The sequence below is a fragment of the Cyphellophora attinorum genome (genome assembly GCF_001299255.1).
Source record: "Cyphellophora attinorum strain CBS 131958 chromosome Unknown Contig10, whole genome shotgun sequence".
Taxonomy (NCBI): domain Eukaryota; kingdom Fungi; phylum Ascomycota; class Eurotiomycetes; order Chaetothyriales; family Cyphellophoraceae; genus Cyphellophora; species Cyphellophora attinorum.
The window spans coordinates 709,932-730,453 of NW_017253238.1; the positions used below are offsets into that span (position 1 = coordinate 709,932).

General features: G+C 53.9%; 7 protein-coding genes across 7 annotated transcripts; 5 read left to right on the plus strand and 2 right to left on the minus strand.

Moving 5' to 3' along the window:
* Positions 1-435: 435 nt before the first annotated feature.
* AB675_8112 (uncharacterized protein) lies at positions 436-3,950 on the plus strand (the record flags this gene model as incomplete). The annotated part of the gene is made up of 4 exons (XM_018148533.1): positions 436-628; positions 680-1,374; positions 1,427-1,898; positions 2,314-3,950. The coding sequence occupies 4 exons, from the start codon at positions 436-438 to the stop codon at positions 3,948-3,950; spliced, it is 2,997 nt and encodes a 998-aa protein (XP_018001164.1).
* A 2,778-nt stretch (positions 3,951-6,728) lies between these two features.
* On the minus strand, positions 6,729-8,459 carry AB675_8113 (uncharacterized protein; the record flags this gene model as incomplete). The annotated part of the gene is made up of 1 exon (XM_018148534.1): positions 6,729-8,459. The coding sequence occupies one exon, from the start codon at positions 8,457-8,459 to the stop codon at positions 6,729-6,731; it is 1,731 nt and encodes a 576-aa protein (XP_018001313.1).
* A 943-nt stretch (positions 8,460-9,402) lies between these two features.
* On the plus strand, positions 9,403-10,452 carry AB675_8114 (Aflatoxin B1 aldehyde member 4; the record flags this gene model as incomplete). Its single annotated transcript, XM_018148535.1, has 3 exons — positions 9,403-9,699; positions 9,749-9,859; positions 9,907-10,452. 3 exons carry the CDS (start codon positions 9,403-9,405, stop codon positions 10,450-10,452), a joined length of 954 nt encoding a protein of 317 aa, XP_018001070.1.
* Positions 10,453-11,094: 642 nt separating this feature from the next.
* AB675_8115 (Allantoicase) lies at positions 11,095-12,297 on the plus strand (the record flags this gene model as incomplete). Its single annotated transcript, XM_018148536.1, has 1 exon — positions 11,095-12,297. The coding sequence occupies one exon, from the start codon at positions 11,095-11,097 to the stop codon at positions 12,295-12,297; it is 1,203 nt and encodes a 400-aa protein (XP_018001221.1).
* Positions 12,298-12,863: 566 nt separating this feature from the next.
* AB675_8116 (Acetolactate synthase catalytic subunit, mitochondrial) lies at positions 12,864-15,122 on the plus strand (the record flags this gene model as incomplete). Its single annotated transcript, XM_018148537.1, has 4 exons — positions 12,864-13,060; positions 13,111-13,206; positions 13,258-13,325; positions 13,375-15,122. The coding sequence occupies 4 exons, from the start codon at positions 12,864-12,866 to the stop codon at positions 15,120-15,122; spliced, it is 2,109 nt and encodes a 702-aa protein (XP_018000970.1).
* Positions 15,123-15,728: 606 nt separating this feature from the next.
* On the plus strand, positions 15,729-16,889 carry AB675_8117 (uncharacterized protein; the record flags this gene model as incomplete). The annotated part of the gene is made up of 1 exon (XM_018148538.1): positions 15,729-16,889. The coding sequence occupies one exon, from the start codon at positions 15,729-15,731 to the stop codon at positions 16,887-16,889; it is 1,161 nt and encodes a 386-aa protein (XP_018001123.1).
* A 362-nt stretch (positions 16,890-17,251) lies between these two features.
* On the minus strand, positions 17,252-20,254 carry AB675_8118 (uncharacterized protein; the record flags this gene model as incomplete). Its single annotated transcript, XM_018148539.1, has 1 exon — positions 17,252-20,254. The coding sequence occupies one exon, from the start codon at positions 20,252-20,254 to the stop codon at positions 17,252-17,254; it is 3,003 nt and encodes a 1,000-aa protein (XP_018001265.1).
* Between the last annotated feature and the right edge of the window lie 268 nt (positions 20,255-20,522).

A 20,522-nucleotide genomic window follows, 5' to 3' on the forward strand; every position in this document is an offset into this window, starting at 1 on the left:
CGATGGCCTCCATAGGTACTGTCCGATTCGCTGTGAGACTGAAAAATCATCCTCTAAACCGCAACGCGGAGGCGGTCTACCTGGGACGTTCAGAGCATTTGATACATGATGCGCGTTACAGTGCTCTAAATCTCGACCAAAGCATGAGTACAGCGTTGGGCGATGGCGCCATCAATTTGATGGTGTGCGCCATGTTGAGACGGACTGGCGAACCAGAAGGTCGAAAGGACCCATTTCTCGTATTCCACCTGCATGCTTACCTATGCACAGGAACGTGGCACGACGTTCCGATTTCTGATGCGACACGCACACAAGATAGCGAATGGTACAAGTACTTGCCAAGTCCTTCAGATGCTAGGGACCTTTGCCGCCACGTTGGTTGCGCAAAGACCTTGTGAATCACCCTAGAGATCACTCTACGAGCACGCCGAGGGGATGGAACGTAAGGAAACACCTTTGGACGACATTGCAAGCTCGATTGCTAGTGGGCACGATGTCGCGCCAGATCGGATCAGTGAAAAGGCCGAAGAGGCGACCACGGTACATTGGTACAGGAGCACGCTGTTCAACATTTTCCTGGTAGGAGTCATCTCTTTGACTCAGTCGGGCCTGTGGGCTGCCTTGAACAGTGAGCCCCAATACTAGCCAGACTGAACTCAAGATGCTGACTTCATGGTAGATACTGGTGCTGGTGGTCAACAGAAGCCGTATCTGGTCATAGGCTCAACTGCGATCATCTTTGGCGTGATGACCATAGGCTGTCCGCTTGCCGCCATCCTTCTAAACAGAATTGGACCGAAGCCAATGCTGATCGTCAGCACCTTGGGTCTCGCGCCATACTCAGCCTCGCTGTATCTAAACAATCGATATGGTCTCGAGTGGTATGTGCTGTTCGGTGCTGTGCTCACCGGCATCTCTGCTTCTGCCGCTTGGACCACGGATACCGCTATTGCGATCACGTATGCTCCTTTACAGCAGATGGGCACGTACCTTGCAATCTGTCTTGGACTGCGAGAGCTCGGTCAGATTTTAGGTGCCGCCATAGCTTTATCAGTGAATCACTCAATCGATCATCTCGGAAAAGTGTCTTACAAGACTTACCTCATATTCATCGGCATAGAATGCCTTGGCCTTCCGCTGGCGTTTTTGTTCTCCTCGCCGCGGAAAGCGTTGCGCTCAGACGGCTTGACAGTGGCATCCGTTGTGCAGCACCGACGCGCACAATTATCCTTCAACGACGTTTTGTCCGTCTTGCGACAGAAGTGGTTGCTGCTGCTCATTCCAGTCTCCATCTGTTTCCAATGGAATAATGCGTACCAGGGCATATATTTGACCAGCTACTTCACTGTGCGGACTCGCACTCTGGCCTCACTAGTATCCGGCGTCGTCGTTACTATCGCGGACTTTGGAACGGGATGGTTTCTAGACTCTAAAAGTCGATCGACCGACCAAAGCCAAGTGCATTGTTGTTTCGTTCTCGGTGTTCGTGGTGTCGTTGCTAGCGTGGCAGATCTCGAATGAGTACAAATACTCGCAGGAAGCGAGCACCAGCATTGATTGGACCAGCAAAGAATTTGGACGCGCTTTTACCGTGCACATCTTGGTGCGTTTCTTCAACGAAGCCCATGTTGTAGCCGTTTTCTGGTTTGTTGGCGCCTTTACATCAGATCCACGGGCGATAGCATCTGGCTGTGGTCTGGTTAATGGCTTTGAGGCGTTAGGATCGACTATCAGCAATGCCATCGGGTCGTCAGCGAAAATTGCTCCTGGAATCAATCTGTGGATCGCGTTTGCGTTGTTCACTGCGAGCATCGGACCAACTGTACGAGTAGCGTGGATGGTGCCAAAGACGCCTCAAGGCCATGACGGGATGGCTGTTCGAGGTCTCGAATCTGAAAGTGAGCTAGGTCAAAGTACGGGTAGGCGCGATGGACGACCTCAGTCTTCTGCTTGCCTTTAACCTGCAGCGGCAGTAGACAGCAATGGCGTCCGAGCACGGATGCCGCGTGAGATGCGAGCTAATTCCTATGCAGCCATGCCAGTGAGCTCATAAGAGATGACAACATCATGATGCTTCTTGTAAATGTGATTTTGAATACCTTCCAAGGTTCTCGTCATACGCGACTAGCCTCTGTCTCTTTAGGCTCTGTAACGCTCCACATTGAGATCGTGGGCTCAGATCAAGCTTTTGTCAGGTTAACAGATTAAGCACCTTCCCGGCGGGCATAAGCTTTCACGTACCTTCGTATTACTGTTCAGTCCCAAATTCGCTGACAGGCAACACTTACAAGCGGAGTTGACCTGACAGCGCAGGGTATGGCAAGTCCATGGCTCCCATCAGGATCGCTGCGCCAGAGCCAGTTGTTTCATCGGCCAAGGTGGACAGCGAAATTTCGCCCAGAACCACCGCGTTTCGTGGGAAGTTTCTTTGGGTCAATCACGATGCCAACAACATGAAAGCGCGCCCGAACCGGCACCAGGTCTTCACACACGTACAAAGTCAGTATCGACCCTGGAAGAAGAGACATAATCTCATCGCCAGCAAGACGCCATCTACGTCTCTAGTGCCCTCTGGTAGCGATCCTCATGTCGATGAAGAGGGCCACCCAAAAGATGTCCCATCACCATCATCAATATTGCGCAAGGGAAATTCCGATCCATTTTCAGCTTTGCCTGTGACCGTCGGCCCGGAAGAAAATCAACTCATAGTCTTCTACCGGGACTTCTACTTGAAGTATCAGTACGGAGGCAGTTATCCCACCAGGGAGCACCTCGCGCGCCGTGATTGGAAGGACTCGACGAAAGGCCTACAGGACATAGGCATCGCACATGGTTCCTTTGCGCGATGGGGTTACATGGTCAAGAATCCACGCCTCTACGCTACGGCCTGTATGCATCAGTTGAAGGCGACGCAATCGCTTCAGCGGAAGATTGCAAGCGGGGCGGATTTGCAAACCTACGACAACTACATGCATTTGAATATGCTGTATTCTGCAGAGACTCTGCGCCGGAATGCTGCTGGAGCCCGCGTGCATGGTGAGATGCTCCGGTCAATGTTCGAAGAAGCCTGGTCCCGGGGCACTCTAGACTACACCTTGCTTGTGTACCAGGTGCACAACGATGTCCAAACAGGCGCGAGTTTGCTTGTCCCGACGGTGTTCGACTTCGAGGAGTTCGTTCCGACGGTGCTTTCGTCCCTGAAGCGGTCTTGTATCGATCTGACAGAGCTGACTGACTCTGAGTCCGAATCAGTCAGAGCCTCAATGAACAGCTCTATATCCGGGTCTCTGGCGGACGTCTTTGTAGAGACTCGGTCGTTCTGGGCAAGCCTGAGGAAGAAAGCTAACCCCCTTGACGACACGGAGCCCGCCAGCGTGGTCCTGGTAAACTCATTGACTCCCTTGAGGAACATCGGTAAGTTGGTGAGCCTTTACATCGTAATTAGGGATCGGTTGAAGTGGAAGCTAGAACTATCTCAGCGGGTGGTCCTTCTAGCTCATGCCTTCCTGACATTGGCGGCAATTTACACGACCAAGAGTGTTGATTGTGATGCTTGGATTTTGGGCAGACCACTTTTCGACATGCGTCCTGAAATCATTCCAGCACTACGCAACTCCTTGGTCGAATTCAACACGATTGCCGTCGACTCAGAGCGCCAAAAATTTGCGACGGCTCGGGTGTGGGCGCTCTACGTTGGCGCCATGTGCGAGCAACAGTCTTTGTTACACGCGGAGACTGACGCCCGTTGCTTCTTCCACAACCACCTGGCTATCGAGGCTGGTGCTCTTGGCTTGACAAGCTGGAAAGCGATACATCCTGTGTTGGAGGGCTTCGTTTACAGCGATAAGATGAGACCGTCGGGTGAGTTGTGGTTCAACCGTCTCATGGCTGCGCCGGCGACGACAGAGCCAGCAAAACCAGCCACAGCTCATGATGCACATAATAGCTGACACCGCTCACTGAGGTCGTGAACTTCAATTTGAAGCCGAAGCTCCGCTGCCATCTGACCTCGTGTCAGCCACTTGCTCCGCGGTACGACTGATTTTGGGTCCCTTAATACAGGTCGCTCGTTGTGAGTCTCCCAGTACTAAAGTTCGTGGTATACACGATTCTGCTCGACAAGACCTGTATGTCTGGTGCATGCGGCTTTCGCCGCAGATCAACGGGCGGTTAGGCTGACTTGAGATGTCCGGGCACACACATCTTGTGACACGCAGGGGTATTCTGAGGGCCAGGCAACCACAAGAAGGTGGACAGGTTGACCATTATCCCTATCTCCTGCCAACTCGAACTATGGCAGATCTGCACACCGTTCCGGAGGACTAATCAGGTGCCAGTTGGCTACGGTAAGCCAATCGATGTATCAAATGTGCCTGAACAGCGGCACAATTTGCCCGAAAGGGGAACTTTTGTCGGCCCCAAAAATGCCGATCGTCTCCACGTGGGACTAAAGAACGATCTCAGATTCTTGGTCCTTTTGTCTGAGGTCAGCCAATGACTTCGGACGGGACGCAGGCACATCGGACCACATCTCCACCATGCCCGCAGCACCGGTATCCCATAGCTGGTTGTCGCGCCGCTCTCCGTCAATCGGGAAATATTCGCTTGGCGGCGCCGCCATACCATCCGGACCTCATGGCGCATAAGTTTTGTTTCGTTGCTTTCGAGACACCACTCGAGGCTGTCTAAGTGTGTCAAAGGTGCCTGCGCACGAGACGATTTGCTCGAGGCCAGTCCCGCCTCCTTCAGCTGAATGTGAAGCGGCATGTCGCTCCTGAAAGGGATGCGGCGACGACGGTGAAAAGGAGTGTGAGAGCAAGGAGGGCCTTAGAGGGAGTCAGTCGCGACACATATAAGAGCGTCGAGGCAAGAGGCCAGGTCAATGGTCCAAAACACAAGTTATCAGCGCAACTTCCATCATCAAAGGCCGCCCTACACCAGCACAACTCAAGCTCGCCCACATATAAGTCGGTTGAACGGAAGGGGGTCCATTCACCAACAAACATACAGCAACCCAGGCAGATATCGCTATCCATGCCAGAGTCGGACCATGCCTCGCTGAAGAATAGTCAAAGTCAACAAAGACAGAATCAGTCCACCAAGGATCACCAAGGCCGGGACACGAAGTCACCTCAGAGATCGAGGAGTGCTACCGTAATGGCCGAATCCTCCGACAGTGCCATTGCTGGACAGCAGAATCGTAAAACGGGAAGGCAAGGGAACGGGAAAGGCCAGGATAGCAAGATGCCACCATCCACTGGATTCATTGGCGACTCAATTACTGGCAACGTACCGAAGGAAGACTCGACCAAGAAATGAGGTGAGGGGCAGCCGCAGTACCAGCAGGTCTTATATGATCTGATCTCAACCTGCGTGTACGAGACTTAGCGACTGGTGCTGGGCCAGCAGCACGAGGGATGCAGGGTCTATTCACCTGCGTTCCTGGCGATAGGCAGAGGAAGTAGGCTCGCAGCAACGAGAACGAGGACTGGTTGTTTCACGGCATTCCGGGCGATCAGTAATCTACACAGGTGTTATAACGGCGTCCGAAGTATATGCGAACATACTTCTACATTTGTACAATGGCAGGCATTAAACCAAGCAACAGCCGTACTCCCCTGCGTTGCCAATTGTCGCAGATTGCTGTGCAGTCCGCCCTGGCGGGATACACACTGGTCGCCTCAGGTCAAAGATTTGTGCGAGATCTTGAGGTCTGGGAGACTTCCAGTCTGCCTACGTGTGGTGTGTCTGATGGGCTACTGTAATTGCGTCGCTTCCTGCCCACGAAGCCATTCTTCTCGAGAGCCAAACAATCTTAGGCCACACAGCTGCCTCAAGTGTGCGCCTGCCTAGTAGCCCTGCGCTGCAACAAGTCGACCATGCCTTCCGCATTTGCGTCAGATCGACCCTGCCCATCTCGCGCCTTCCTGTTGTCCAACGATAGCATAACATGAATACTGAGGAAAATGCGTTGGGTGTCTGAGTCAAGGTCTACGAGCTGTGCGTAGCCCAAAGAAAAGGAGGTTTGTTCGTTCCTCTTTGACAGGTGGTTTGACGACCCTGTGTAGAGCAATGACTTGCGGAATTGACTAGAGCGCTGCTTGATCTGCGATGTCAGCTGCCACTATATTCGTGATGTATTTGTTGCGCCTGAGAGGCAGCTCACCTTACATTCACAGACAGGACTTCTTGATTGTCGACACAATTATTCCATGTTAGTGACTACTCTTGCTCTTGGTTATTAAAGACAACTTTTTCAGAGTTATGCCTGCCTCTGGATTATGTATCTCTCCTTTTCTCACGACATGCTTTGCATTCTCTTCCATCCTCGACCTGCCGCGCTAGACCGGAAGTTTTGATCTGTACCATCATGGTCAACTTGGTGCTCAAGCCAGTCAGTGCCTTCTCACCTAGCCTGCGAGTCTCACCTACCTACCGCCGTTGAGACTATGTCGTGTAGTCGCTCACCAAAGGGACTTCTCCTGCCCGTGCTGCAAAAACTTGCTGCCATTAGAGAGACCCGTGCTGTTTGCTCCCTTAACTTCGAGAAGCAGTCGGCATGCTGTGCAGCGGTCTGACAATTTCCATACCCGTGGAACCAGTCCAGCAAAACAAGGACTTCGTACGTTGTTTGACATGTTCTCATTTTCCCCGTGATCATACGTATCTACATCCTAAATCATGATCGTGCCATATATGCATTTTCATCCAGACCCACCCACTCGATCCTACCCAACTTCCTGTGCAAACACTCCCTTCGGGTCTTCTTCCTTCGCCAATCGATCAGCGTCGAACCACAGCTCCCAGTTCCATCTCGCCCTAACCACAGCCAAACCACCGGCTTGCGACTCCACCGTCCTGCCACGGCCCCTGTCATTCAGATCCTGTGGTCCAGGCGGCGGCTGGTCGAAGCCGTGAAGAGTGTTGATAGATGGGTCTTTGAAGTACTCCGGGTTCTTGGTATCTTCTGCGCCGACCGGGAGCTGGTCGACGGCCATAATCTGCTGCAGGACCACGGGGTCAGTGATGCCCGTCATGTCTTTGTTATACGTCCACCAACTACCGAACAGACCATCCTGGTTCACGGTCGCCTCTGCGGCGGCGGCATTGTGATTGACCCACTTTCCATAGGCGGCGCATTTCTCCTGATGCTGTTTCCACACATCAGGTTGCAGCCCCCAAGATGGGTCTTCTCGAATCCAATCCTCTTCGAAGTCCCACATCGGACGGCAGAACTCGGCGAAGTGCGTGAAGAAGATTCCTTTGAATGTCTGGCCGTCCTGGCTGCACTCGCCCCGGTGATCGCATGCTTCCTCGAGGACGCCGCCGCGGCCGAGACCCTGCCATTGAGTGCCGTTGATCCAGGGCCAGCCTGTTGCGCGGAGAACATTCTCGATGAGGCGATGGCCGTCGTCGAGGTAGCTGCGTCGGCCGGTGGCAAGGTAGAGGCCGCGACTGGCGGAGAGGATGACGCCCTGGTTATATGTGTATACCATTGTGTCGAGCTGGTCGCATTCGCCAGTGCCTATTTTCTTCTTGTTTTCCCAGTCTTTTATATGGAAGCCGTCTGAGTAAAGTCCAGCGGTGAGTCCGACGTCGTTAATCATGTGCGAGTCTTGCAGCCATTGATAGCTTTTGACGGCAAAATCCAAGTATCGCTGCTCATGTGGTCGGCTGTCCTCGTTGGCAAACTTAACCTTCTCCTTTTTATTTGCGCCCGTAGTGGCGCCTTGGAATGGCGAGTCGTTCTCGTCTCCTGGATGATACAGGTACATGCCGATGCTAGCGGCACAGAAGAGCTGGTTGGTGATGGCATTCTTGTATGGTACCAAATTCGGATTCCAGACCATTCCACCGTGACAGAGCTTCTCGTCCCAGCCGACGCTTGCCAACTCCCAGAAGATGCGTGCTCGATGTGCCGCGTTAGGGCTGAACTGGTTCCCGTGCCAATCCGGTGCCGGACGCATGTGCTTGATCCCTTGAAAATGCCTGCGAGAATGATAGACGGAAAACTTGATGTTCTCGAGCCAGCCGAGAACCACCCATAGCATATCGTCGTATGCCTGATTGCGAAGGCTAAAAGTGTTCTCTCCGAAATAGAACATCGAAGTGTGTGCGAAGTATTTATTGATCAGATTGTGCCACGCAACGGCAGTCTTGCATTCTTCAGTGACTGGTGGAAACGAGCTGGCAAGGCTAGTGAGTGTCGCTGACACCTGGGTGCCCAAGACAGCCGCCGTCCAATCTATGGCAGTTGCCCATATTGCCACGTCGAGACTGAAATATCTTGCCTGCATTGTGTTCAAAACGTCCATCATGTTCTGGAGGTGTTTGGGGTTGCCATCTGTTCTTTCAGCCTCTGGAACTGCCACAAGAGGCTGCTGATTGCATTCCGCCCGCGGCTGGAAGATATTCCTTGCGCCCGCGAGGAGCGGGAACAGGAGGAGTGAAATTCGCATCGTGGGAAGATGGCTACCTTGTTCTCATTATGGCGTTGATGAGTTTCCTCATGCAGGTGAGCTCACCGGGAGCTTTGAATCTACATGCGCATGGAGGGGGAGAATGTAGGAGTGAGGAGGTGAGCTCCTTCTGCGGTGGTCAGGCGACAAAGGCCGAATGACCCAAAGACACCGTGGATGCCAGGTGTTCCTGGACCATTTCTGCAGGTCCAAGAAAACCGAGGGATGGTAGGCCAATCAGCACCTCCCACCTTCCCAAAACCTGGGGTCGGTATTTTCTGGGCGGCCGGATTAGTGCCGGAGCCCAGAATTATCGGGCTTGGGGCCCCTAACACTTACCCGTGCTGCAAATTTCTGGGCAAGCTGATGACTGTGCAAAAAAGGCGTCTCGTTGTTGTCGATAGCAAAATACTTGACTTCCTACTTGTCACTCAGGTCAGCCGTGACCACGCAACGAAACCTCTCAACGGAACCGAAACCGCGTCGGAAGAACGTGAACGCTACAATGATTCTCGTGATATCGTAGAAGCAGCCGTAGCCGGATGAGCCGCAGGTAACGCACAAGACTCCCATCACAATTAGGAAGTTCAGGTCCTGTGCGACCGCCGCATAAGGCAACGCTTACATGTTGCCGATGGAATCTTGATTTCATGTGCGTGCACAGAATATGGCTCCGACGCTGTGCCACAGCCAAAATACTGCCTCTAGCGTTCGACTACCACTTGTGGTTTGGATTCCACTGCCGGGTGGCATGACGTGCGTCTCGCAAGTCGTGCTTGCTCTCCTCACTTCAAGTTGCCAGTTGGATTTATAAGCTCCAACTCCGTACCTAGGTAGATTCGGCCGATGCATTTACCACTACCTGTGTAACGTCGGACCTCTCTGAACTAAATAGCTGCACCTCAATCAACCTCTGTCGCCGTTCACTGACATAGATCTGACCATGGCTCCTCTCGACCTTGTCATCCGCTTTGGCGGAGCAGGATTCGGTGACACCAGCAAGTTCAAGGAAGCAAAGGACGCTCGACCACTGTTCGACGTACTCAAAGAACAAGGCATTACCCACATCGACACAGCACATCTCTACGGAAACTCAGAGACTTACCTGGGCGAGATCGACGCGGGGAAGGAGTTCCAATTTGACACGAAATGGAAGGGAGGCTTTTCGCCAGGCAGTGTGACGAAAGATAAGATCATCGAGACAGCCGATGAGAGCTTGAAGAAGCTGGGCGTGAAGAAGGTGAGAAGATGCAGAAGATCAATGAGGTGGCTGCTAAGAGTCAGGGCAGCTTGATATCTTCTATCTCCATGCTCCTGATACATCGATCCCATGGACTGAACAGCTCGAAGGCGTGAATGAGGTCTACAAGAAGGGCACCTTCGAGCGCTTTGGCGTCTCGGTAAGTGCTCTTGATCTGTGTACCAGTCTCGACTAACAAGTCTGCAGAACTTCTCGGCAGCTCAAGTTCAGGAAGTCTACGATATCTGCAAGGAGAAGGGCTATCCTCTTCCCGTGGTCTATCAAGGCAATTACGCTGCTCTCACGCGAGTTCCCGAGGTCGAGCTGTTCCCTCTACTGCGCAAGCTCAAGATCGCTTTCTACGCCTACTCGCCTCTCGTTGGAGGTCTCCTGACCAAGACGGCCGACGAAATCAAGGCTGGTGTTGGCAGATTCGGAAATCCTGCGCTGTATGGTGGAATGTACAACAAACCCAAGTACCTTGAAGCATTGGGCGAGTGGGAAAAGGCCGCAAAGGAGGAGGGCGTTGGTCGAGCTGAGCTTGGTTTTCGGTGGATTGCATGGCACTCGGCTCTCGACTCCACGGGCAAGAGTGGTGACGGACTCGTTGTGGGGGCATCACGACCGGAGCAAGTGTCTACAACCCTCGACTACATTCGCAAAGGTCCGCTGAGCGACAAAGCCGTCAAGACCATCGACCATATGTGGGAGCTAGTCAAGGAGGAGGCTCCGATTGACAACTTCAATAGGTGAGGAGGCTCCAATTCATGACTTCAACAAGTCAGTTGAGGTTGAATCTACTACAGCGCGAGGAGCCAACGTTCCGCCAGGAAGCCGAGGAAGCCACGGATGTAGGAGAGTGGCAGCAGTCACGCCCTTTCACAGCGATCGAGTAATGTATACGTAACGATATCGCGCTTTTGCTATGAAGAGATCTTGCACACAATGACGGGAGTAATGACTGAGAAGCCCGCAAGCTGTACCGCTTAGAATTGGAGAAAAAACATTCTGGTGGGGGACCCCTGCGGAGGGGCATCGGCGAGCACCGATAGGCGAGGGGCAATCACGTACCTGAGCACGCAAAATATTTGAAGAACACGCGCTCGCTGTGCGACATTTGCGGTACTTGCACTGACACAGAGCACCCACCGTAGATTTGGTGGCCCTGTACGACTATCAGACAAGTCGCTCCGCCGATATCAACCGCCCCAGTCCCCAGACAGTACCTATATCAGTCAGTCAGTCAAGCACGCCTTCTGTTGGCTCAGGGCATCAATCGACGAACAAGAGTAGGAACCGTTGACATCTTCCTCGAGCGGAACCAGTCCTCGAGCTTCCTTATATCCAGCCGTCCTCCACCTGATCACGCACCTATCATTTCCAAAAACCTACACCATGGAGATCCCAATCAACACCGAGTCCCTTGCCGACAAACTCACCGAGCAAGCACGCGACCACCTCCCCAATCTCTCCGCCCACTCGACCGCAGACATAAGCGTCACGCCCATACCCAGTCCACTCATCGACACCACCTTCTCCTCCGCCACGTCCCTCTCGACCTCCGTTCTCAACGCCTCTATCCATTCTTTCTCCGACCAATGGTTCGCCGAAGCGTCGAACCTCCTCAACCCAGCGAAACCGATATGGAAGGAAGGCTACTACGTGCACGCGGGAAAGTGGTATGATGGGTGGGAGACGAGACGGCATAATACTGCAGAGTATGACTGGGTGGTGATCAAGTTGGGCGTCGTGTGCGTGATTGAGGGCGTGGAGGTTGATACGGCGTTCTTTAAGGGTAATGAGGCACCGGAGGCTGGGCTGGATGCTGCGTTCGTGGAAGAGGGAAAAGAGGGAGAGGTCAAGGGTGGTCAAGGGGAGTGGATTGGTTGGGAGGAGGTACTGCCGAAGCAGACGTGTGGGCCGAGTCAGCGGCAGGCGTGGAGGGTCAAGGGGAAGGGTGTCGAGGAGAAGGAAGTTAACTTCTTGAAGCTGAAGATGTATCCTGATGGTGGGATTGCTAGGTTGCGGGTGTATGGTAGGGTGGTGAGTCCTCCGTTGCCGGTCAAGGTTAGGGAAGGTGGGGAGGAGAGGCCGCAGGAAGATCTCGCGGCGGCGTTGAATGGAGGTGTTGCTGTGGCGCGGAGTGATGAGCATTTTGGGACGAAGTCGAACTTGTTGCTGCCGGGCAGAGGGAAGGATATGGGAGATGGGTGGGAGACCAGTCGGTCAAGGACGAAGGGCCACGTCGATTGGGTCATTGTTAAGCTGGGTTTGAAAGGACGAGTGATCGAAAAGGTTGTCGTCGATACGAAGGACTTCCGAGGGAACTTCCCACGAGCAGTGAAGGTCGAAGGATGGTCAGAGTCGGCAGCGAAGGCTGCGTTGGGCACAGAGGAAGAGCCCAAGCATGATGGTCCTGGTTGGCGAGAATTGGTCAAAGGTGAGCAGAAATGCCAGTCGGACCATGAGCATGTATTTGAAGGAGATGCGTTGGCAGTGCAGCAGCCGCCGGAAGGAGAGGTGTGGACGCACGTCAAGATGACCATCATCCCAGATGGCGGTGTCAAGCGGCTGAGGATTTTTGGACGGAGGGCATAAGTTAGAAGTAAAGCGTCGATTGCGAAGTCCAAAACGAACGTCAACCGGTATTCCTCGTTCCCAGTGCATGGCTCCTTCCCTGTGTGCCAACCTGCAGGTTCCCCATCCTCGTCATCCGGGCGCCGTCCCAGAGGAGTCCTGGCCTGCTTTCATCTTCGAGGCCGGGTCCCTTGAAGCGTCCTGGTCATTGCTTGTATCTTACACCTTAAGCAGTGCTCACTCACTACTTGTTACTCAAAGTGCTTCCCATCGGCCGTGATTGTAAGAGCAAAAGAAGTGCCAGTGACTGGACCAGTTCTAGAAGCAGGGCACACGGCCAGCGCCCCAGGCCATTGGACGATCTCTCACTTATGGGCCTGGCCAAGAGCATCTTCTCCGCATTTCCAGGCCTGGCCGAGGTCGGCCTGCAGAGTTCCTGCTAGCGCAAAATTACAGTGTGGTGCACTTCCACTCGCCTCGTGCCTCCGTCCACCCTCGTTCTGACTCAAAACCTCGTGTGCAGCACTTTAATAACCCAGATCGGAACCGTGAGCTTGCCACTGACTCCCAGTATCGCGCAATTCAGCATGGCTACGAAAATGCTGCCAATAAGACAAGGCACGAGTGCCATAAGATCTTTGTCAAAACGCCGGCCCTCATGCTCACAGTCATTTTCCACCACTACACCAGCGGCGGCCGTGTCGCCATACAGGAAATCTCAAAAACACATCTCAAAAAATGAGACAACCAAGAGACCAGCGACTACAGCTGCTGCACCCGCACCGTAAGCCTAGCGCACATAAGAACATGCAGTTCGTTGCTAACAAGATATAGAAATCAGCGGCCCATACCAGCGCCAGCGTTTAACCAAGACCACAGAAATGAGCCTTCACCCTTGGTGAACCGGCAAGCGCCAGAGCTCGATGACTCGTACGTCTGCATGTTACTTGCAGCTGAAATACATGCTGACCACTTTTGCAGATTTGTGGGATTGAGTGGCGGGCAGATCTTCCACGAGATGATGCTGCGGCAAGGTGTCAAGCATATCTGTATGGTCTTCGGTCCTCTTCAATACTACATGGAGCTAACGAGATTTAGTCGGATACCCTGGCGGTGCCATTCTTCCCGTATTCGATGCCATCTACAACTCGAAACATTTCGACTTCATCCTTCCCAAACACGAACAGGGCGCAGGCCATATGGCTGAAGGTTACGCACGAGCTTCCGGCAAGCCAGGCGTTGTTCTTGTGACGTCTGGGCCTGGCGCAACCAACGTCATTACTCCTATGCAAGATGCTATGTCCGACGGTACACCCATGGTCGTTTTCTGCGGTCAGGTGGTAACTACAGCTATCGGCAGCGATGCCTTTCAAGAAGCGGACGTCGTTGGCATCTCAAGAGCGTGCACAAAATGGAACGTCATGGTAAAGAGTGTAGCCGAGCTACCTAAGCGCATCAACGAAGCATTCGAGATCGCCATGTCTGGCCGTCCAGGACCAGTTTTGGTCGATCTCCCGAAAGATGTCACAGCTGGTATTCTCAGGAGAGCCATTCCCACACAATCTGCTCTGCCAGCACATCCGTCAGCAGCGACCATTGCGGCCAAGGCTCAAGCAAAGCGCATGCTGAACGCAACCATCAGCCGCGTGGCTGACCTCGTCAACATCGCCAAGAAGCCCATCATCTACGCTGGTCAAGGCATGCTCGCGACTCCAGAAGGTCCCAAGTTGCTCAAGGAGCTCTCGGACAAGGCTCAGATCCCGGTGACTACGACTTTGCAGGGCCTGGGAGCATTCGACGAGACAGATCCCAAGTCTTTGCACATGCTCGGCATGCACGGATCAGCGTATGCAAACATGGCCATGCAGGATGCTGATCTCATCATCGCGTTGGGAGCTCGATTCGACGACCGTGTGACTGGAGCTGTCGCAAAGTTCGCGCCCCAAGCAAAGGCTGCGGCTGCTGAAGGCAGAGGAGGAATCGTCCACTTCGAAATCATGCCAAAGAACATCAACAAGGTTGTACAAGCGACTGAAGCTGTGGAGGGAGACGTGGCCCAAAATCTGGCCCTTTTGCTGCCAAAGGTCAAGAGTGTAAGCGACAGGCCCGAGTGGTTTGGCCAAATCAACGACTGGAAGGAGAGATTCCCTCTTACTGCCTTCGAACGCGGCACGCCCGATGGACTGATCAAACCCCAAGAGTTGATCGAGAAGTTGTCAGTATTGACTAGCCACATGAAGGACAAGACCATCATTGCGACCGGCGTGGGCCAGCATCAGATGTGGACCGCACAACATTTCCGATGGACGTCGCCACGATCAATGGTCACATCTGGTGGTCTCGGCACGATGGGCTATGGTCTACCAGCAGCCATCGGAGCCAAGGTAGCGTGCCCCGATCACCTCGTGGTGGACATCGATGGTGACGCATCCTTCAATATGACTTTGACAGAACTGAGCACGGCGGCACAGTTCAACATTGGCGTGAAGATTATCGTTCTGAACAACGAGGAACAGGGCATGGTCACGCAATGGCAGAGCCTGTTCTACGAAAACCGATTCGCGCACACACATCAAAAGAACCCCGATTTCATCAAGCTCGCAGATGCCATGGGCGTGCAGTCAAGGAGGTGCATCAAGCCAGACGACGTTGAAGACAGCTTGAAGTGGTTGATCGAGGGCAGCGGCGATGGTCCAGCTCTCCTGGAAGTCGTCACCGACAAGAAGGTACCAGTGTTGCCCATGGTGCCTGGTGGCAACGCTTTGCACGAGGTGTTGGTGTATGATGCCGAGAAGGAGAAGGTGCGGAGAGAAGCGTTGATGAAGACCTGGAAACAACCGGAATAAATGCGTCGGCCAGATGCATTCTTTTCTACTTCTTCGGCCGCGATCGGTCTTCATGGTCCTGCAAAAGTTCGATACCACAATTTCTGCAGCGTTTGTACACATCGAATGCATGATTCCTGCAGATCTATTGTCTCTAAGCATGAACTCTCACCCATCTCCGCCGATGATCTGGGCTCGACAGGCCTTACGCTCTTCTCCCTGGCAGGTCTTCGTCCATTCCAGACAAAGCGGTCCTTCAACTCGCCCGGTTCTTGGCCGCCATGTGGCAGGCACAGGCACATCTCTGGCCTTTATTTTGTCAAGCGCTACCGACCCATGGCACTGCTGCGAGCCGCTCCTGCCGCTATAATGCATGTTACAGCATTCGGAGCGAGCCTTCCCGGCCCATGAACTGCAATTCAAGTCAGTTGTTTTCTCCCATGCGCAATGCCACGTCTATTCTTTTTGCAGCTTCAGCTCTTCAGACGCACTGTACTTGCAGTATTCACTCGTCACTCTCCCCATGGAATGATATTATATTGACAATCTCTATTCAGGCATTCAGCACTTCACTTACTATCGATCGATCTCTCAGTCATCTATTCATCATCTGATTGAGCTTACACCATGATTGAGTCATATCTCTTGGTGGTCGGTGCCTTTGGGTATAACCTCATCGCCGCCGCAGCTGATGACACTTCTCATCGCACACTCGACACGTCGATCTCTTCTCTCTGCACAGTGCCAGTCAACGATCTGGCATGCAGAGCACTCCTGGCTTTACTTCTTCTTACGACTACATCGTCACCCTCTCTTTCTCACTTCTTATCCCGCTTTATCGTCGCCTGTAGGAGAATCCGCAACAAGATGTTTCTCGCTTCGATCCTGCGCGATATCAACGTCCAGGAGGAGGGTTTTGTGAAGAGAAAACGAGATGCTTCTGACATTGCTCGAGTCGCCCAACAGAACAAGAAAATGCGGCTGTGCACTTCGAATGCGGTCCGACGGCAGCCTCAGCATGTCAAGAAGGGCATTACGCTCGATACGCTACCAGGAGAGATTCGAAATCGTATTTACGAGTACGTCTTCGAAGCAAGCGAAATCACAATCTTCTATTGTGCTCCAGATCCGGCTGCAAGGAAGGCAGATCCACCTATCTACCTGGAACCAAATCCGTCCGATGGCAGAACCATCGCAAAGTTTCGCGACCGTGACAACAACTTATTCGCGGTCCTGGCAGACAAACACACTGGATACGGCATCACACAAGTCAGCCGCCAGCTGCACAACGAGACGAGAGAGCTATTTTTCCACAGGTCCACTTTCTCATCTCCCGACCAGAACCTCACTGGCGTGTTCTGCACACATATGCCACCCGACTGGAAGCAACATGTACGCTCCTTCTCCGGCAGCATTGTTGGCCCGTACCCAAAGTACCACCATATCCTTCCTACCGATGCCTCGCATTTCCTGAATCTCCAGAGCGTGACTCTCACAGCACCAATGGACGAGAGGGAGGACTTCCACGCCTGGTATTCCCTTAAATCATTGACCCAAATGTCCACTGAGGAACTCAAGGAAGAGTTTCTGCCCGCCTCACAACAGCTGCCCCTATCTGCTCTCGACATCCACAACCACGCGGCATATCGACGACGGGTGACTCGCGCTGCACCTCGTTACTGGCCACCCACGAAGACCACATCTCCCGCGACTAAGTGCGTTGCCGCTCATGCCCTTATCGACACACGCGCCGACCTCAACTGGAGCTTACGCGGGACTTCTGGGTAGGACACATTCACCAGAGCCCTCCCGACGCGATGCAACGCGCCAAGAGAGTGCACATGTTCGGACGCTATACCGTTTGCTGGAGCAATCGTACGCCAGAGAAGGTGGTTCGAGACTTCAGGCACGCCACCGTGGACGGAAGGGTGCAGCAGTGGCTGTCGCGGGAGGTCATGGAGAAATTTGATGTGGATGGGACGTGGAGGGCGCGATGGAGGAGCAATGGAGGAGTCGAAAGTAGGGATGGGAGGTTGAGTGGTGGGAATGTGGTAAAGGGAAAGGAGAGGCGTACTCCAGCCGTTGGGGTGCGTGGGTGGATGTCCAACGCGGGATGGTAGCATACGGGTGAGTCGACCACTACTTTCATATCACTCCAACATTCCCATGCTCAACTCTCTCGCCAGCCCCAGCCTCAGCCGCTTCAGCACCTCCTTAGGCAGCTCTTCGTCAGGTAAATCTCCGAATGCAGTCCGCCAGTCCCACTGCCTCCTCAGATCACTTTCATCCTGCATATCGTTCCTTCCTCCGCCGACAAGCACCGCACTCCCTTCACTCCTCCCCGCCCCAAGACCAGCACTCGTCCCGCTACCAGCCATGCTGAAGCTGAAATTCGTGCTGTTCGTCAAGCCGGAACTCATGCTCTTTTTCAGCATGTCCTCTCGTCCGCCGCCGCCGTTGCTGTTGGATGCCGAGCGCAATTGCTCTATGCTATCCACGATCGCTGCTTCTGCCGCCTCTTTGACGTGTGGAGCAACGGTCTCAAAGTCCTCAATTGCGGCCAGGAGAGCGTAGATTTGTGCGTCGGTGAAGACTGGGCTGTCTTGGGAGAGGAAAGCAGTAGCCTCGCCCAACAATACCAGCAGCATCTCGTGACTAATCGCTGTCTGGCGCTCTGAGTCGTACAGACCACCATAGATGCTATCTGCTGCGCTGTTGACGGCCGCTACGAGTGCTTTGGCGGCGAGACGCTTGCGCTGTGCAGAAGCAATGGGTCCGCTATTGCTATTGGACTTGCTGTGCTCAGGTGGGTTATCGCGGTAGGTGTACACTCTTCTGATGCAAGCATATCCAACGACGTAGAATTGCAGAAGTGCCGCCGCTTCGGGGTCTGTCTCGATCATGTTGGCGAATGCAGCCTTGGGACTCTCGACCAGGGCAAGCAGAGTCTCGTCGATGTTGTTCTCGGATGGCCACGCGCGAGACTGTACCAAGCAGTTTGAGACCAGCATCTCCGTCAGCTTCCTGATCCGTGAGCCTTTGTGGCTGTTGGCGTAGCACATCAGGGCCATCCCATACTTGTACGTGTTGTCAGATAGATAGTCGCCCAGCTTCTCGGACATGCTACGCGCCTGTGCCGTGAACCGCAGGTCCATGCAGAGACTGATCGCTCGCTGCATGCGCTCCTCGTGGCTGACATCGAGCTGAGCGAGTAGGTCATCTACTGTCTCATTCATTTGTTCTTGCTCGTCCATGCGGCTTAGCACTGACAGCGCGACTTCCCAGCCGTCGATGTGGTTGCCATCGGGAAAGCGAAGATTGTTATGCTGGGCCAGCTCGGAGGCGTATGTGACTAGGATGTCGTCTTTCGTGAGCGTGCCGGAGGGGTTTGCGACGCTCAATACCAGGAGGTCAGATTGATTGAAGCCGGTCTGCCGTGAGCCGGAATCCAACCAGCCGGCGGCCGAGGAGAGCTCTGCGACGGCCGCGGTGATGCATTGCGAGAGGCCACGCATTACACCAAGAGCGCTGGTAACGCTTCCCTGCAAGATGGAGGCCAGCCCTACTTCCACGGGTGACATGCTATTAATGGCAAACGTTTCTTGTGCATCTGGGTCTGTGACGCAAAGGAAGGCATCGCGCAGTCGAGTCAGGTAGGGGTTAATGCCGGCATTGGGAGGCGCTGAGCGCGTGGCACGACCGACTGCAAGACTCCAGTCTGCGATCTGGGCATCCGAGGTACCGTCCCACCAGACTGTCAGAGCACACGCCGCCTCCAGCCAGTCCTGGGACTGCGTGATGATCTCTGTTGAGCTGCCAATTAGAATGCCATATAAGATCCGGATGCCCTGGTAGATGCTCCAAGGTAGGTTACGCGATCGCTGTGACCGTCGAAGGAGGTCTCTCCGAGGCTTTTGTACGCCAAAGTTTTCTGCCTCGAACTCGTCCTCGTCGCCCTGTTCACCAGACGCAAGTTGGCCGAGGCTGTCCAGCTCGAACTCGACATTACTTCGATACCTGGCCCATTCTTCTGAAGCAGTGTCCCAGTTGCCTTTCATGGCTGGGCAAGCATTGATGACTTGCCTGACTTTGAAGACTGTACCTTGGATCGTCTGGAGCTGAGCACCTCGGAAGCCAGGCTCTGGTTCGTTGTCATCGAGCACTGCAGAGACAGCATACGAGAAGTCTGCATTCTGCAAGAGCCGCATAACGCCTTGCAGACGACCACGCAGGGTCAGGCTGAGGACCACGTCCCAAAACTGCTCGTGAGCGGTGGCGTTCGGAGTGAAATCGGCCACCATCTGAGCCAAGGGGTCGTAGGAGACATGGTGATTTTGAAGCCATACGAGAATGGTCTCGGGCAGAGTCGAGTGATCAGGATGATGCAGCGTGAGAAGCAATGACGAGAGGTAGTAGGCCTTGTCGAATGCTGTTGATGGCTCCGGAGGGCCAAGATCGGCTGTTGTATGACTTGCTTGAGTGATGTTAGACCTCCATAAGTTCAGCAGATCCCTAGCCTGCGCGTCCAGCAGCGATTGCAGGTTGTTGTCATCCTGCGCTTGATGCCGCTCATTATTGAGCTGCTGCAAGAATAATTCAGTGTCAAGTATCAGAGTATCGTCCTTTTCAAGTGGCGCCGGATCTGACTGTTGTGCTAGACCGCGTGCGAGATTTGGCACGACGTCTGGATTGCCCTTATGCGGTAGTACTGAATGCGACCGAGTTGATCGTCTGAAGACGGATTGTCTATTCGATTTTGTGCTGTTCGTGCTGAACTTCATGAGCGACTGTACTGGAACAGGAGCGTCCTCCTCGTATTCATGGCCTTCGTCGTCATCATCGTCCCCGTCATCTTCAACATACTGACGCGAAGCGGTCCGGTTTGAGAATGGGCTGATGCCCTTCTGGTGTTGGAGACTCCGCGTGTTGGCAAAGCGAGGAGGTGTACGGTCAACAAACCTGCTGTCGTTCGGAGACGACGCGGGCTTCGAGAAGAGGCTCTTTCCGGTGCCCAGGCGTGAGCTGCCGAAGACGGTGGACGGTGGGGGGACCAGCGGTGTTGTGCTGATATTCGGCTCGTTGAAGAAGAGTCCCTTGTTCCGAGGCGGCGTGTTCGTCGGACTGGACGAGTAGTCAGCCGTGAAACGATTCATCGTGACCAGGCCGCGCTATCTGGTCATCACGAGCATGTGCGAATGTGTAAATACGGCAGGCGCATAAATTAGTCGCGGTTCTAAAAGTTCGAGGTGGAAGTCGCGTCGACCCGCGGAGCGGAGAAACTTGGAGACGCGACGCCGGTTGACAGCGAGTGTCGACTTGCAGGCTTGCAGCCTACCAGAGCCCGCCCTGAGATACGTACTTGCGAGCACAAGGGTAGACACAAGGACGGTCATTTATGTCAATCGTGCAGACTGATGTTAC